This window comes from Lepisosteus platostomus, chromosome 6 (assembly GCF_059453375.1).
Source record: "Lepisosteus platostomus isolate fLepPlt1 chromosome 6, fLepPlt1.hap1, whole genome shotgun sequence".
Lineage (NCBI taxonomy): Eukaryota > Metazoa > Chordata > Actinopteri > Semionotiformes > Lepisosteidae > Lepisosteus > Lepisosteus platostomus.
Window position 1 is genome coordinate 52,392,715 of NC_142616.1, and position 13,562 is coordinate 52,406,276.

Below are 13,562 nucleotides of genomic sequence, written 5' to 3' on the forward strand. Positions count from 1 at the left end.
TCATGTAAATCATGCCACAGAAATGCAAAATTAAGTGAAAGAAGGCTCAACAGATCCTGCTCCCATTCCACTCATCACCTGGAATATTCTGGATGTACTGTAGGAACCAAAACAAAAAGGTCTTCACGACATATTTACTTTATGATGAAGCACTGAAGTGTAGTTAAGAGCTTTGTCACCATTTAAATTCTGCAGTGTTGCCTACGAATTAAACAATACATATAAACTTGAGGGGCCACACAGAAAAAAAATAATTATACCTTCTACTCTTTCAAAGTAAATAATACCACACAACATGTCACATTTGTAAACATGACATGTGGAAGGGTTGCCCAGAATTATTATGTTTCTTGGCAACTGTAAAAGAAATGTACTGTATGTTGTAAGGCAAAATACTGAATACTGCATATATTAATGGTAAAACAAATTAATTTTTTTAAATCGTTGCACTGAAGGTAAATGTGTTGTTTTTATTTACGTAAACTATCCCTAATGCATACTTCAAATCTGAAAAAAAAGATTACTATGTAATAGAGTTATGATCAAACACACAAGCTTAGTATAGTTTTTTCTTGATTTCCTGTTTATGCACTTTTTTTCTTGTACACTTTGTCCTAAGAATAGAATGCATGCAGCAAACAAATAAGAAAAAAAAATGAACAGCCTAGTTTTGAGAATTTAAATTTTCCACACAGAGATATGAAATGCTAATTTTTTTTGCCCCAAACTTGAGATGTTTTCCATTTCGCAATTCAAGATTTGCATTATGAATGGTCAAATTCAGAGAAGGATGAAATGCGGTGCAGTTAAAACTTTCAGAACTGCCGGCTCCTTTTAATCTGAAAGAAGGCGGAGGTCCTTACCTGCAGCCCTGTCTGTTTCTCATTGCTCTTGGGCGACTTCAACCCACTGCTTTGCTGGTGCTGTTGGTGCAGCAGAATTTGTCGCGCAACTTGAAGGGCCTGAGAAAGGATGAAGAAAAGGCAGGACATTTTAATATTTTGTTTGGAACACTTCTCATGGGACTCCATTCCTTTGTAACACAACAGATGTAGCCTAAATAACAACTTGTTCTTGGCCGTCGATAAATAACAAAACAACTCACACTGTGTTGTGAGCAAAACAGACAATTTTTCCATCTTGGTTTCCTTAGAATATATTTACATAGTTTCCTCTGTTATCTCTGCTGAAATTGTGTTCTCATAAAACATAGAAGTTAACAGAACAGCTACTACATGTGAGGAAAGAAATATGTATGTTAATAGTCAGGGGGCTGATAAGCACCAATTTAAGCAGTTTCTTCTTTTAAGAGTAACTGTTAAAAAAACATATCCATAGCAAATAGTTTAAAGATAAATTACATTATTAAACATCATTCCTTTCTTTGCCAAAATACGTGTAGTCGTACAATCTCTAGACCAACAGGAACCACAATTACAAACATTATGCATATTTTGCACTTGCAACAGACACAAGAATTACCATATACTATTTTCTGATTTTCACTTCCTTTTAAAGCAAAGAAAAAAAAAACGTTTATTACTGCTGAAAATCTCTGTTAAAGGACGTGGCCTTCTCAGTGGAAAACAAAATCCAGTCCAGTCACATGTTTATTGCTTCAGCTACTCCCTTTTCCCTTACGATAAATAATCAAACATGCCATCCAGAACAAACAAGAAAAATAATGGTCATCAAAACGACACAGATACCAAGAAAAGCAACCAACTGTTCCCACAGCAAGTTATGTGCCTCACACCTACACCAGTAAACCATCTGAGTAAATAACGTCACTCATTCTTTCCATGTTCCACAAACGATTACTCCCACAATTAAACAAACAGTCAAGAGGCAGATCCAAACATTTTTTTACGAAATACATGATTTTCTTTAATTAAATGAATGGATTTCTGAAGAACTGCCCATTGCTATCCAGTAAAAAAAAGCGTCTAGAGGAGAACCAAAAAAAAAAAAAGCTTTCAACGTTTTCCAAGATCGTAAAGCTTCATAACAAAACTCTTTACAAGAGACCTAGACAGCTCTGTGGCTGCGAGACACAGCTGTGCTGTACGGTAGTGTGCTGACCTTCTGCATCAGAAGGTTTTGTGGGATTACATCATAGAGCTTCATGTTAGGGTGGAATATGACCACAGGCTACAGACCGAGGCCAGTCTTCCAGCATTCACTCAAAGCAGGGATCTGAGCTACAAAATACAGCGAAAGCTGCTGAGTCTCTGAGGTGGGAAAATTCATCAGTAGGTTCCACTGAGCACTATCTGAAAAAGGAGCAGGAAGCTATATAAAAAGTATATTTCCTCTTTTGACGAGATTTTTGGACTTTACAGTAAAGACAGCTTTACAGATGCACTGTAAAAGTATGTAAATAAATTAGATAAATTAATGAATTGCCTTTATATAGCGCTTTTCATCCTAAAGGGTTCTAAAACACTTTACATTTAAAAGAGAACTACTGTATTTCATCCACTACTGAAGAGCAGCACCTTCTGGGTGACATGCAGTAGTCATTTTGGGCAAACAGCTTCGCTACACAACAGATAAGATATTTAAATCGCAAAAATTACCCTCCACACAAAGACACAATCAGTGTCCATTCATCTGTTTAATTGAGAATTAATAACATTTCCTCAAAAATAAACACTACAGAGGATATGTGAAATTCAGTTAAATTAATAATTTTCACTTTAAGGACACTCCTTAACAAAACTGATTACCCTGATTTATCAATAAACTGTCTTTTTTCAGAAATTAATACGTTTATTTACAATGATTTCCAACGTTTCACTAAAGATGTAGATCACATTAATGCTTCTCTCCAAGCCCTTTTATTTTTTTATATGTTAGAACATTTCCTTTTCTTTGGTTTATAAACATTTCACCTCCTGTCTTGATCAGTTAGACATCCATTAAGTGTTCCACACTTAAAACTCTAGAATCCTGAATAAGAGTCAAACACTAATTTGCCCCACTGCAGACTCCTGAAAGTAAGAAATCTGAAAAGACAATGAAAAAAAATCTGAAAGATCAAAAAAATATAATTCCACAATTCGCTCCTTTAAAGTAGAAATTATTTACATTTTGATAACGAATCAGAACATGCTGTCATGATTTTAAGTAAGATCTGATAAAGCCTGATTTGATCAGCGAGGCAATATTTGACCTACAAAAAGTAATTTTGGAACATTGATGAAAAAGCCACTGGAAATAAGCTGTAACTACACGCACAGTAGCAAGGTTCCTGACTTTGAAATGAGAACTCAAATGGGAAAGCCCCCATAGAGCTCACTGTCAAAAGGGCCATTTTATGTGGCTTTAACTAGTGGACAGTATGAGTTTTTTCACTCCTACGCAAAATGAGCAATCAAAAGAAATTGTGCAGCATAGACGATAAAAACACAATCTAAATATAGTGCTAAATTACATGTGCATCAAAACTTGACATTTAACACTAATTCTAATTAAAATACTTTTACATCCGTCAGAAGGGAACACAGCCTTTCATTTTGACATTGTTTTATGACAGTTTTGTAAAAACCAAAGCTAAATACTATCAAAGTGCACCTCAAATATGTTTAGTTGCTTATTTCAGCATTTTCAGCTTAACGGGGAATACGGAAGTAGGTATTTCTTTCAAATAAAGAAAAAAATAACTTTCTGAGCCATAAAAGTACACACAACCCCAGGCTGTAAAAGAAAGATATCAAGTTATAGCCGTTAAAACGGTGTTCTGTCAGATAATGAAAAGTACTGTTGAGTGCTGAAAATATTCTTCCAAGAATATCTGAAAAAATTACATCTCAGAATGAACAAGAGATTAAAGACAGAGGAATATACCACACTCTTGCCTTGATACTTGCGCTGAAGCTGTGATCTGGCTGTTTCAATGAAGTGGGGGTTTCAAGAATATGAGGGAAAGATATTTGAATAAACAGGAAGTGCTGTGTGGCTGAAGCACATTCTGAAATGAAAATGTACTGGAACACTGCCCTTTCCAGGCCACTGAAGGAGCCCTGTCTTCCTACTAGCAGAGAGTACATTGTCTGATGGAGAACAGATACTAACAACAGTTAACTGACCAGTTCACATTTCTTACTGTTTTTAAATAAAGCACTTAAAACAATTATTGCAACCATGCCCCTCCAATGATGAACCAAAACCTGAAGAAATCATATCCAACTTTAAAAGCTCATTAAAAAACACACACCAATAATTAACAAATGTGGAAACAAAACAAGATTGAGGAACCAAAACTCTTGAGTGGCTTCAAAACGTTTAGGGTAGCAGGAAAATAAGATAAACGAGCTTGCATACATGCTCTTGGGTGTGCCTTCCAAACTGTGCGCGAGTAGTGTGTGGGTTACATTTCAAATTCAAACTCTCGGAGAAAGCAGATGATGTAGATGCTACAAGGAAACGTTACATGGCTTTGGAATAATTCACACGCGAAAACAAAGAAAACCCTCCCCAGAATCCTGTGAACAAATGCATTGTTACAGAGGCAAAAATCCGACTAGTGCAAGGGGTCTGATTTGTTGTTTAGCAAGTAGTCTGTGGCTGCCTGTCATTCTGTGCGCTAATGCTGCCCTAAAATAACTCATTGTGAGCTGTCACTGGGATGTTTACATAGCACCCACTCTTTTCTTCATACAAGGATTTTTTTTTTCCCTTGGAATTCATCTTCTTTTGATCTTGCATTCAAAGGTACTGTGGCTTGATAGACACACAAGTCTAAAAGCAAATCCAGACGCCAGAGATAAACTGCCAGTGTATGACAGGCAAGAGCATCGAAAAGCTTATAAAAATGAGGAGAACAGCATGTTGTCTGAGTACTACAATGGTACAAATCAAGAGACATATTAGGTGGAACTGATCAGATACAAAAACAGTTCAAAAGACAGATAATAGAAACAGGCGACTGGGTTACAAAGGAACAGAACCATTAGATGCTATAAGCAGGATTTTTGTATGCGAAAAGAAAAAAAAATAGCGATAAGTATATCTTAAAAAAGCATTCTTTTAAAAATCATACTATTTTAGTGTATGAGGCAGTTGTTACAATGTTTAATTACCGTACTTTTTCAATACTACTAATCAATCATTTTGCAACAAATGCTACATTTTGTTAATCTCTATTTGGTGGAGTGCAGTTAAATATTCAGCAATGTAAGACACTTAACATTTAAGATGCTTTCATTAGAATTCAATGCTCAAATTGTTTGTAGCACAACTGTTAATTAATAAGAAATGGACAAAGAACAGAAGATTTACATGCACTCTTATAATGAAGCCTGCAGGTATTGCTGATTAAAAACACCCTCCAGGATCTGACAAGGTCTCTCTTATCAGCAACAAAGACTTTCTATTTGGTATTCTTGTCAAATATAATGCAGCCAATCTTTTTTACATATGTTCAAAGTTCACATCACTCTCATATTACTGTATTTTACATAATAAACAACTATTCTCTTATCTGCACATACGTCCACTTAAAATTAGCAAATAATACCAGTAATGGCCTGATATCCCAGGGGTTTGAAGGAATGATAAGGCAAGCTGTTAAGCAGTAACACAGTAATGTTTTAGTCCTATGTCCTCAGTCCTAAAAAGCAACATTTTGTTGGTGATACAATATTTCACTTTGATGTTTTTACTTTAATTACTTAGAGTAATTTCGGAAATGGGTTTTATGTTTTTTTTCAGTGTAAGTTTTACAAATGCTTTTTTTTATTTCCAGCAGTGAAAGTCCACACCCAGTTTACATTATCCCCTCCTGAAGAGGGTCTTCCTTCATTTATTACTCATTCTGTGAGGAAAGTTACTACGCATATCGGCTAACATGGCAAACTCCTGTGCATCTGCAGTCAAGCCTTCTATGCCTACAAACATTGAAATACTAGAAACGTCTAGCTGAAAAGTATTAGTGCTAGCAGGAGGAAAACAAAAATAAGGCACAAAGACTCCCAAGGGTCACATGCCACTATCTCTTTGAAACATTTATCAAAAAACATTGTCCAGAAACATTGAAAAAATAAACTGCGGAAAATGGTGGTTCTAAAAATGACCAAAAACTAAAACAGTGGTTTTGTTCAACGCAGAAGAGTTTCTTTCTCATGTTATCCAGGGGGAACATGTCTTTCTGAAAAAAATTAAGGACTGCTTATTTGTTCAGGTCTATCACAGGAGACCACTCTATATTCCTTCTATTCAGTGATGTCCTAGACTTGAATGCCATAGAAGACCTTGAATGTGAAATGGCTTCAAACTAATTGCTCTAATTGCTTGAAGATGTGCAGGCAGGTGAAACTCGATCCCCCTGGCCATTGTAGAGACCAGGAACAACACAGGAATGTTTACACAGTGGTTGGAGTTTAATAGACAGGAGACCTGAGCTTTCAGACAGCCGGCAAAAACACTGCTAATAGGTTACCTCTTAATGTAGTCCTCCTTTTAAAAAATACCATTTTTGCCGTCTGCATGGCAGTGTCCTAAATGTCAAGGTTATCTAGCTGACTTTCTGAGTGAGCACACATCTTAACGCACCTGACATTTATACCAGAAATTCTATCCTGCATGCATTTCATCTTTAAACAAGATGCCCATTATACATCAGTCACCTTGTAAACAAGCTCATCTCTTTTGCTTTCCAGTTTTTTTTTCCCTCAATGTGATCTTTTTGTCAATCAGATGAATCTTGGTAGCTTCACTATAACTTTAGTTTGGGCTATTACAAATATGACTTAAAAATGCTGTGCAGTCAGCTTTTGAATTTGTCTGAGCTTGTACAGATCTTTAGGACTGCATATTTTTCATTCAAATGCCCAATATATGAGGTGGGGGGAAGTGAATGCATGGACATATATTAATGGACTTCACTTACAGTAAGTGTCATTTTAATTGAAATGCATATGATTTGGGATAAATTCTTGAAAACGTGTGAGCGGACAGCAGAGAGGATAAAACTATTTGTATTAATTGCATTTTCTTGTATTATAGGCATTTATCTGCAATGCAAAATAGAAAGGTAAATTTTCACTATTAAGTATATAATTAATGCCATTCCAAAAAGGCTCTCCACATGGAAAAAGGCACCAATGTTCAGATCCAACACATTACAGCCCATCTACAAAATGCTCTCTAACTGATGTTTAGATTTCCAAACTAATTCATGTAGAATACATAAATAAATCAGTGTTTCATATCCACTTCAAACCACTATATCCCATTCCTTTGCAACACTTTTCAGCAAATCTATTAATATTTATGACAACACTAAACATTTCAAATTGCCATGTTTAAACAATATAAAACTCAGCATGCAATTATGTAAGATACAAGCCGACTTCAATAAAAATCTAATTTTGTTTATTCGCCCAATAACAGGTAGCACTGTGTCTTACAATTGTTTTTTTTCCCAAAATGAAACATTCTTATTTTCTGAGCCTATTTAATATTTTATGCACACACACACAAAAACAATACAAATGGAAGTAAAATCAAGGAAATGAGATGGATGATGAAATGGTGGGAGATTGGGAGAGAGAAGCAGAATTAGAAGAGTAAATACTGTCCCCCTGAGCAGTTCCCCTTGTAACTCTCAATGCAGGCAGTGCCTGGTACCGAGGACTGCCCTGCACATTGGAGAGGTCACCTTAGCTATGCCAGACTGACAGGTTCAGTTTACAGCAGGCCATCGTTTTGTTTGGATTTTCTGGCCTTGCTCAACACCAGCTTAACAACAGATGGCAAGAAAACTTTCATTATGCTGCTGAGGCCCAAACTGCAAACAACCACACAGAACTGCCAACGGATTAACTGTCTGTGTGCTGCAAGGAGCCAATATGCTCCACCGCTGTGGCAAAAGAAGATTTAGAGCAAGAGCAAAAACATTTGTTTACATGTAGTAACCTAATGATTTTGGAGCATTTTAATTAAAAGAGAAACTTCTGATTTTGCTGCTGTATCCCAAAAAATACATTCTGCAGTTACTGGCTACATTCTGGGTGGGGGGATTAGAAGGCATTTGCACTTTTCTTTACTGAAAAGGTGACAAAACTGGTTTGCATTTCTCTGACTCGAAAAAGACAGCTGCAATAGTTAAAGATATGAATTCAAATGATGCTAGAAGTATCAATATATTCAAAGTCAAGGAATTACAGTTGAGATGCAAATGTCAGCTTTTACTGATTTATCTACTGGTCACTAGTTGTTTTTTTTGTTTAACCACAACCAACCATACTAATCAGACTACAGTGCATTGGACCACCCAAATGCACTGTACCACAACTTGGCATGAAATGGCCATTTTCTCACACCACTAATTGTTCAAATCCCAAGGCATTATTTACAGAGTCCTGAAAGTGTTCATCTCCCCTTACAATTCTGAAAAATGGTTGATAAATGCTTGTTTTCTCTGTGATCTTTTAAATCTGTCTAAATATATGATTATTATCTTTTCAGTTTTGTTTCAAGTAATGCAGCAAGAAAAGTCATCTGAGGTCTTTGAGGACATCTGAATACACTTACCCCTAATTTTGCCAAGTGGTTCTCCACATGTATGTAGGTGTTCTATTATAAAACCATGTATATACATTCAGATTTCTCTTTCAAATGCCTTCTATACTATTCTAGTCCAATCTCCACGCATATGAGACTTCACAGAGTGTGAAAATGGATGTAAAACAATACCTGTGGCACTTTTAGATTTGAAAGAAGATGTAATTTGGTTTATAAAAAATATTTTACATTATGGGGACTTCCCCACATCCTGTGTTTGTCAGGAGTTCTCTTTGTGGGAACATTTTCTCACATTTTGTCCCCACATTGGCAGAAATTCATGCTCACCCACTGACACACAAACACACACAGTACCATTCTTCCAGTCTAGTCTGATCATAAAATCATAAAACACAACTTTCGATTGTGACTGAATAAATGAACAAATCTCTTTTCCACCAAGGAATTTTAGGAACAGTCTCTCCACGGTTATTGAATGAAAATTGTGTTTATTACTCCTTTAGTGTGGTGTAAACTCATAAACACCATCCAAGAGTACAAGGAAAACTGTCAACTAAATATTGTTTCCCTCATGTGCTGCTCTTCCAAGTCAATTACACCTTTCAACTTTAGAGGCATTGTATGATAAACTGGCAGTAAAAATCATTCACATTAATACACCATTGTGCATCTGCTGCAAAAGGTAATTAAAGAAGTAAATGACTCATAAGAATAGACATATTAGCTGCAAAATGAAAGGCAACTGAGCCGCCACATGAAAATATGTACCATTAAGATACTGCATTTTCATATTCTTGTAATCAGCTCCAGTAGCCTGATGCTTATTTAATCCACTTCACTGCTAAGTCTATCAACAACTGATTTCGCCATTCTCTCCCTACTTCACATTATGCCCAGATACTTGGGATGAATAGAATCACTAAAGCGAGGTCACAAGAAGGAAAAATTGACTGGGGGAGAGAGAAGTCAAAGCTTTAGCTTCATTTATATGACAAAGAAACTAAGCAGGGCAGCACACTGTACTTGTCTGCCTCTCTGAGATACCTTAAGGGGTGTCCAAAAGCACATTCTTCCCTCGTTAATTTCAAAGAGCTTTTGAAACAAATACCAAACCACAGATACATATGTGTATTAATTCCAGTGCCTGCCACTCTGATATGTTAATGGTTATGAACTGCTCTGCTGTACTGCAGTCTGTATTTGTTTCAAACGTGTTTTTACACCTGCCGATAATGAAGACTGAAAGCTACAGTACAGTATATGCAATTATTAGGTTGCATTCACCTAAAAAATGTAATGTTTTTTTTTCAATTCGAATTTTCTTAGAAAATCAGACCGAGACTGCTGCCTTTTTGTGAGCTAGGCATTACATTTCTTGTGATTCTGTGGTGTTTTTTTTAATAGCCATTATTAATTCCCCAGTGAATATCTACATTGTAGAGATTTTTGAAATGTTGCCATTATAGAATCCTGGAGGAACTAACCAATAAATGCCTAAAAATCTGAAAACAATTATAAAACTATAGAACCAAAAACCATCCCAGCTTTTTATTCTAGTAGCCCCCAGACTGTGTAAACACACTATAGGGTCACTGCTCTGGGTTTAACCAAGAGATGGCATGTATAGATCATGTGGGTAGCTGCGTCAGCATGCGTAGGATGCAAAGGAACAAGTAATAGGTTTATTCCATGCTGAAAAAAAGAAGAAAGAGAACACAACGTTTCGGCCGTGGAGCCTTCTTCAGGTGTGAGCAATAATAAGCTCACACCTGAAGAAGGCTCCACGGCCGAAACGTTGTGTTCTCTTTCTTCTTTTTTTCAGCATGGAATAAACCTATTACTTGTTCCCATGTATAGATCATAGAGTTATGATCATTGATTTGCTGAAGAAAATAATATGATTCTTTTTCACCACACCCAAGCTAAACTGAAGGTTACAGGCCATTACACTGTAACACATCTACACTGCTTAATGCTCTGCAAACTAACACAGTATCTTTAGTGCACAGAAGTTATAAGACACTTTTCAGACTTCAACAAAATTTGAACTGTAAAATGTCCAAATAAAAAAGGGAACCTTTTATTCTTTTCTTAAAGACTTGTTTTTCTCTTCAGATAGAGTACTCACTAGGACAAGCAAATAGCTTCTGGCTTCACAGCTCCTTAATCAGAATCTCTTGAAAAGAAGAAGACCTGTATTTCCTGGCCTTGCATTTGATTTTTCACATACGAAATAAGGATTTTACAATGAAAACTAGCATGACTTGTCTGCTTCTCTAAGATACCTTAAATAAGACCGTTAAGCTGAAAATCAATTAAATTTTACAAGGCAACCAATTACTTAACAACAAGGATCACATTTTTGCAAGGCTCTGAATTTGGCCTGATGCAATGGCTATTATATGCACTACTTTATCTTTGACTAATCTACTGCTTATTATTGTCATGCTGTTCATATTAAAATGCGAACAGAAGCACAATACAGTTGCCATTGCATCACATTTGCATATCTACAAGTCATTTTGGTGCATAAACATGAAAAAATTAAATGATAAGCATATAAAAATGCTTTTGCTTTGTAATGACAAAAAACATTATGCATTTGGCACCCATAATGTTTTAATAAGGTCTGCCACTCTAACGTTTTTCCTCTTGATTTTAATATGGAATAAATATGAAAGGTACTTTTGGAGTAATTGTGATATCATTATTCTGTTTAGAAAGTGAGTACTCAGATTAATCACAGAAAACCTGATTAGCAAAGTGTCAGTATTGAGTTACAAAATAGAAATGTCTTGCAGGGAATGGTGAGTTCACACATTGAAGTAATACAATTCCACAGTTCAGAGGGAAGAAAAAACCTAGATCTGAAAAAAACAGTTTTTGTCACTATGTTTGTGACCACAAAGACATTAAACATTACTGTGATTTCAATACTACAATAAGGTGGACTGCAACCATGATTAGATACATCAAAATAAATACGTCTAAAAGCAGAATGAGCCGATACTGAAGTCTGTAAATTAAAGTATACCTCTGATGTTGAAAAAGCCCATGAAAAATATACTGTTTTTGTATTGTTTCAGAAAATCTGCTCAATGATTTTAACAAATGCTTGTATATACTGTTTAAGTGCAAGTGGCATTACATATAAAAAGTAAAGTAATCCCATGAAATACTAGATGAATGTATAATAAAAAATGTAATACTACTAACAGTGGTTTTCAGACTTTTCCTTAAGAGGGTTTTGAAAATGACAAACAGAAATATTTGATCAAATTGTTCAAAGTAATATGCACTGCTTAAGACCTGGATCAACCGCACAGTCAAAAAGTGGTGCAGATGCTTCCCAATGGGAATGAAAACATTTTGTTTTAATCAGAATATACCCCTAAATCTTTACAATTCAACTTCCATCTGTTCAACGGGGTACCTGATACTCCAGCAATGAGGCTGAAGAATAGGCTAAACAATAAAGAGTTTCAATCATTACAGCTTTAGGCTCAAGTGGACTCTCGAGTCTGCTGTGCAAATGGGAGGCAATTTATCTTTTCTTTGGTTGGAGTTTGGAGTCTGTGATATCCACTTTATAAATACAGTTTGTATTGTATGGGGATCATTAAACCATAAACAAAAAAAGAGGTTGAAGAAAAATGGTCAAAACATTTTTTTTAATGTGGGCTGTCCTTTTTAAGATGTGTGAAACAAGATTTCTGGGAGGCAAAATGAACATTCCTTCAAGGTAAATGACAAAAGTAACAGTCTGAGTGACAGAGTAGAGATCGGCTCCTCAAAAAAAGTCTCTCTCACTACTTTCGTCTGCTTATATGAGCTGGATGTGGCACTGAATGAATGAATTCACCTCAGGGACATGTTTGTTCTGTTGTTTCCGTTTTGCGTAATAATCCACAACAAACCAGAAAAATCTTTAATGCTCTTGGCAGATCAAAAGCTGTGATGTGCTAAAACGCCAGGGAATTTGTGCCCTTCCTCTCCTCCAGGTGGAAAAGGATTACCATCCCTTCTCTCTCTATTGAGTAATCAAGCATTTAATTCCTCAGCCCGCCCTGCACTTCTGATTCCATAGGAAAGAATGGGAGCCAAGATAGAAAGATAAGATCAACTGGACCAATACAGTGGTTTGCCTTTTGATGGAGCTTCATTTAAACTGTTGCTATATCTCTTCTAAGAATGTCTGAAGCATCACACACAAGGCTTCTGTTATTACCATTGCTCTTTTTACTTGCTGGAGTACTGAAGTAAAAGAAAACCACTCATTTTTAAAACAGAAACCGTGCAGTTTGCAAACCTAAAGCATTCAATATAGAAATGTACCTACGATGGTCAGCAAATAATTTCATAATCTCCTTCCTGCACATTTGAAACACATTTTCTACAATCCAACATATTCTGTAACTCAGAGTTCTAATTATTTTTCCATATGTCCGTGAAACAGAGCATACAGAGATGCGATCAGGGCTCTGGACTTATAACTGGATGGTTGTGGATTCAAATCCCAGGTGTGGCACTGGTATTGTACCCTTGAGCAGAGTACTGCACTCAGAACACTAAAAATGCCCGCTGTGTAAATAGGCACAAACACAAGTTGGCTTGGATAAATGCATAAGACAAATTAAATCAATAATGATAATACAGCAAGCATTTCAGTTTGCCAATTCAAAACATTGCATATACAATAATGAGGACATAAACGTCAAGGGGTTGTAGAATTAAGCATAAGGGTGAACCAAAAAATGTAGTTAAATATAAATTTTCTAATTTGAGAATGCATTACCCTTCCTGTGATGTAAAAGTGTACCGAATTTTTACCTGCCTCCTTAAAATAAAGTTGCTTTTACAGCTAGTTCCATTATTAAAGCATGTGCAGGAAATATTAAAAAAAAAAAGAAAATGCAGATAAAACTGAACTAAAGAACTAGCTCTGCAGGAATCAAGGGCATGTCTGCTCTACTCTGAGGTAACACTAAATGACAGGCTGCTGTTCAAGTCCATTAGCTGCTATGTGATAGGAG

General features: G+C 35.9%; 1 protein-coding gene across 13 annotated transcripts in view; it reads right to left on the reverse strand.

Moving 5' to 3' along the window:
- The window catches only part of foxp1b (forkhead box P1b), a 194,046-nt gene that overhangs the window by 63,450 nt on the left and 117,034 nt on the right, over positions 1–13,562 (reverse strand). For all 13 annotated transcript variants that reach the window (XM_088636331.1, XM_088636329.1, XM_088636327.1 and 10 more), the window contains one exon: positions 864–962. In XM_088636331.1, the coding sequence (XP_088492457.1) occupies positions 864–962 (99 nt within the window). The remainder of the gene's footprint in view (positions 1–863; positions 963–13,562) is intronic.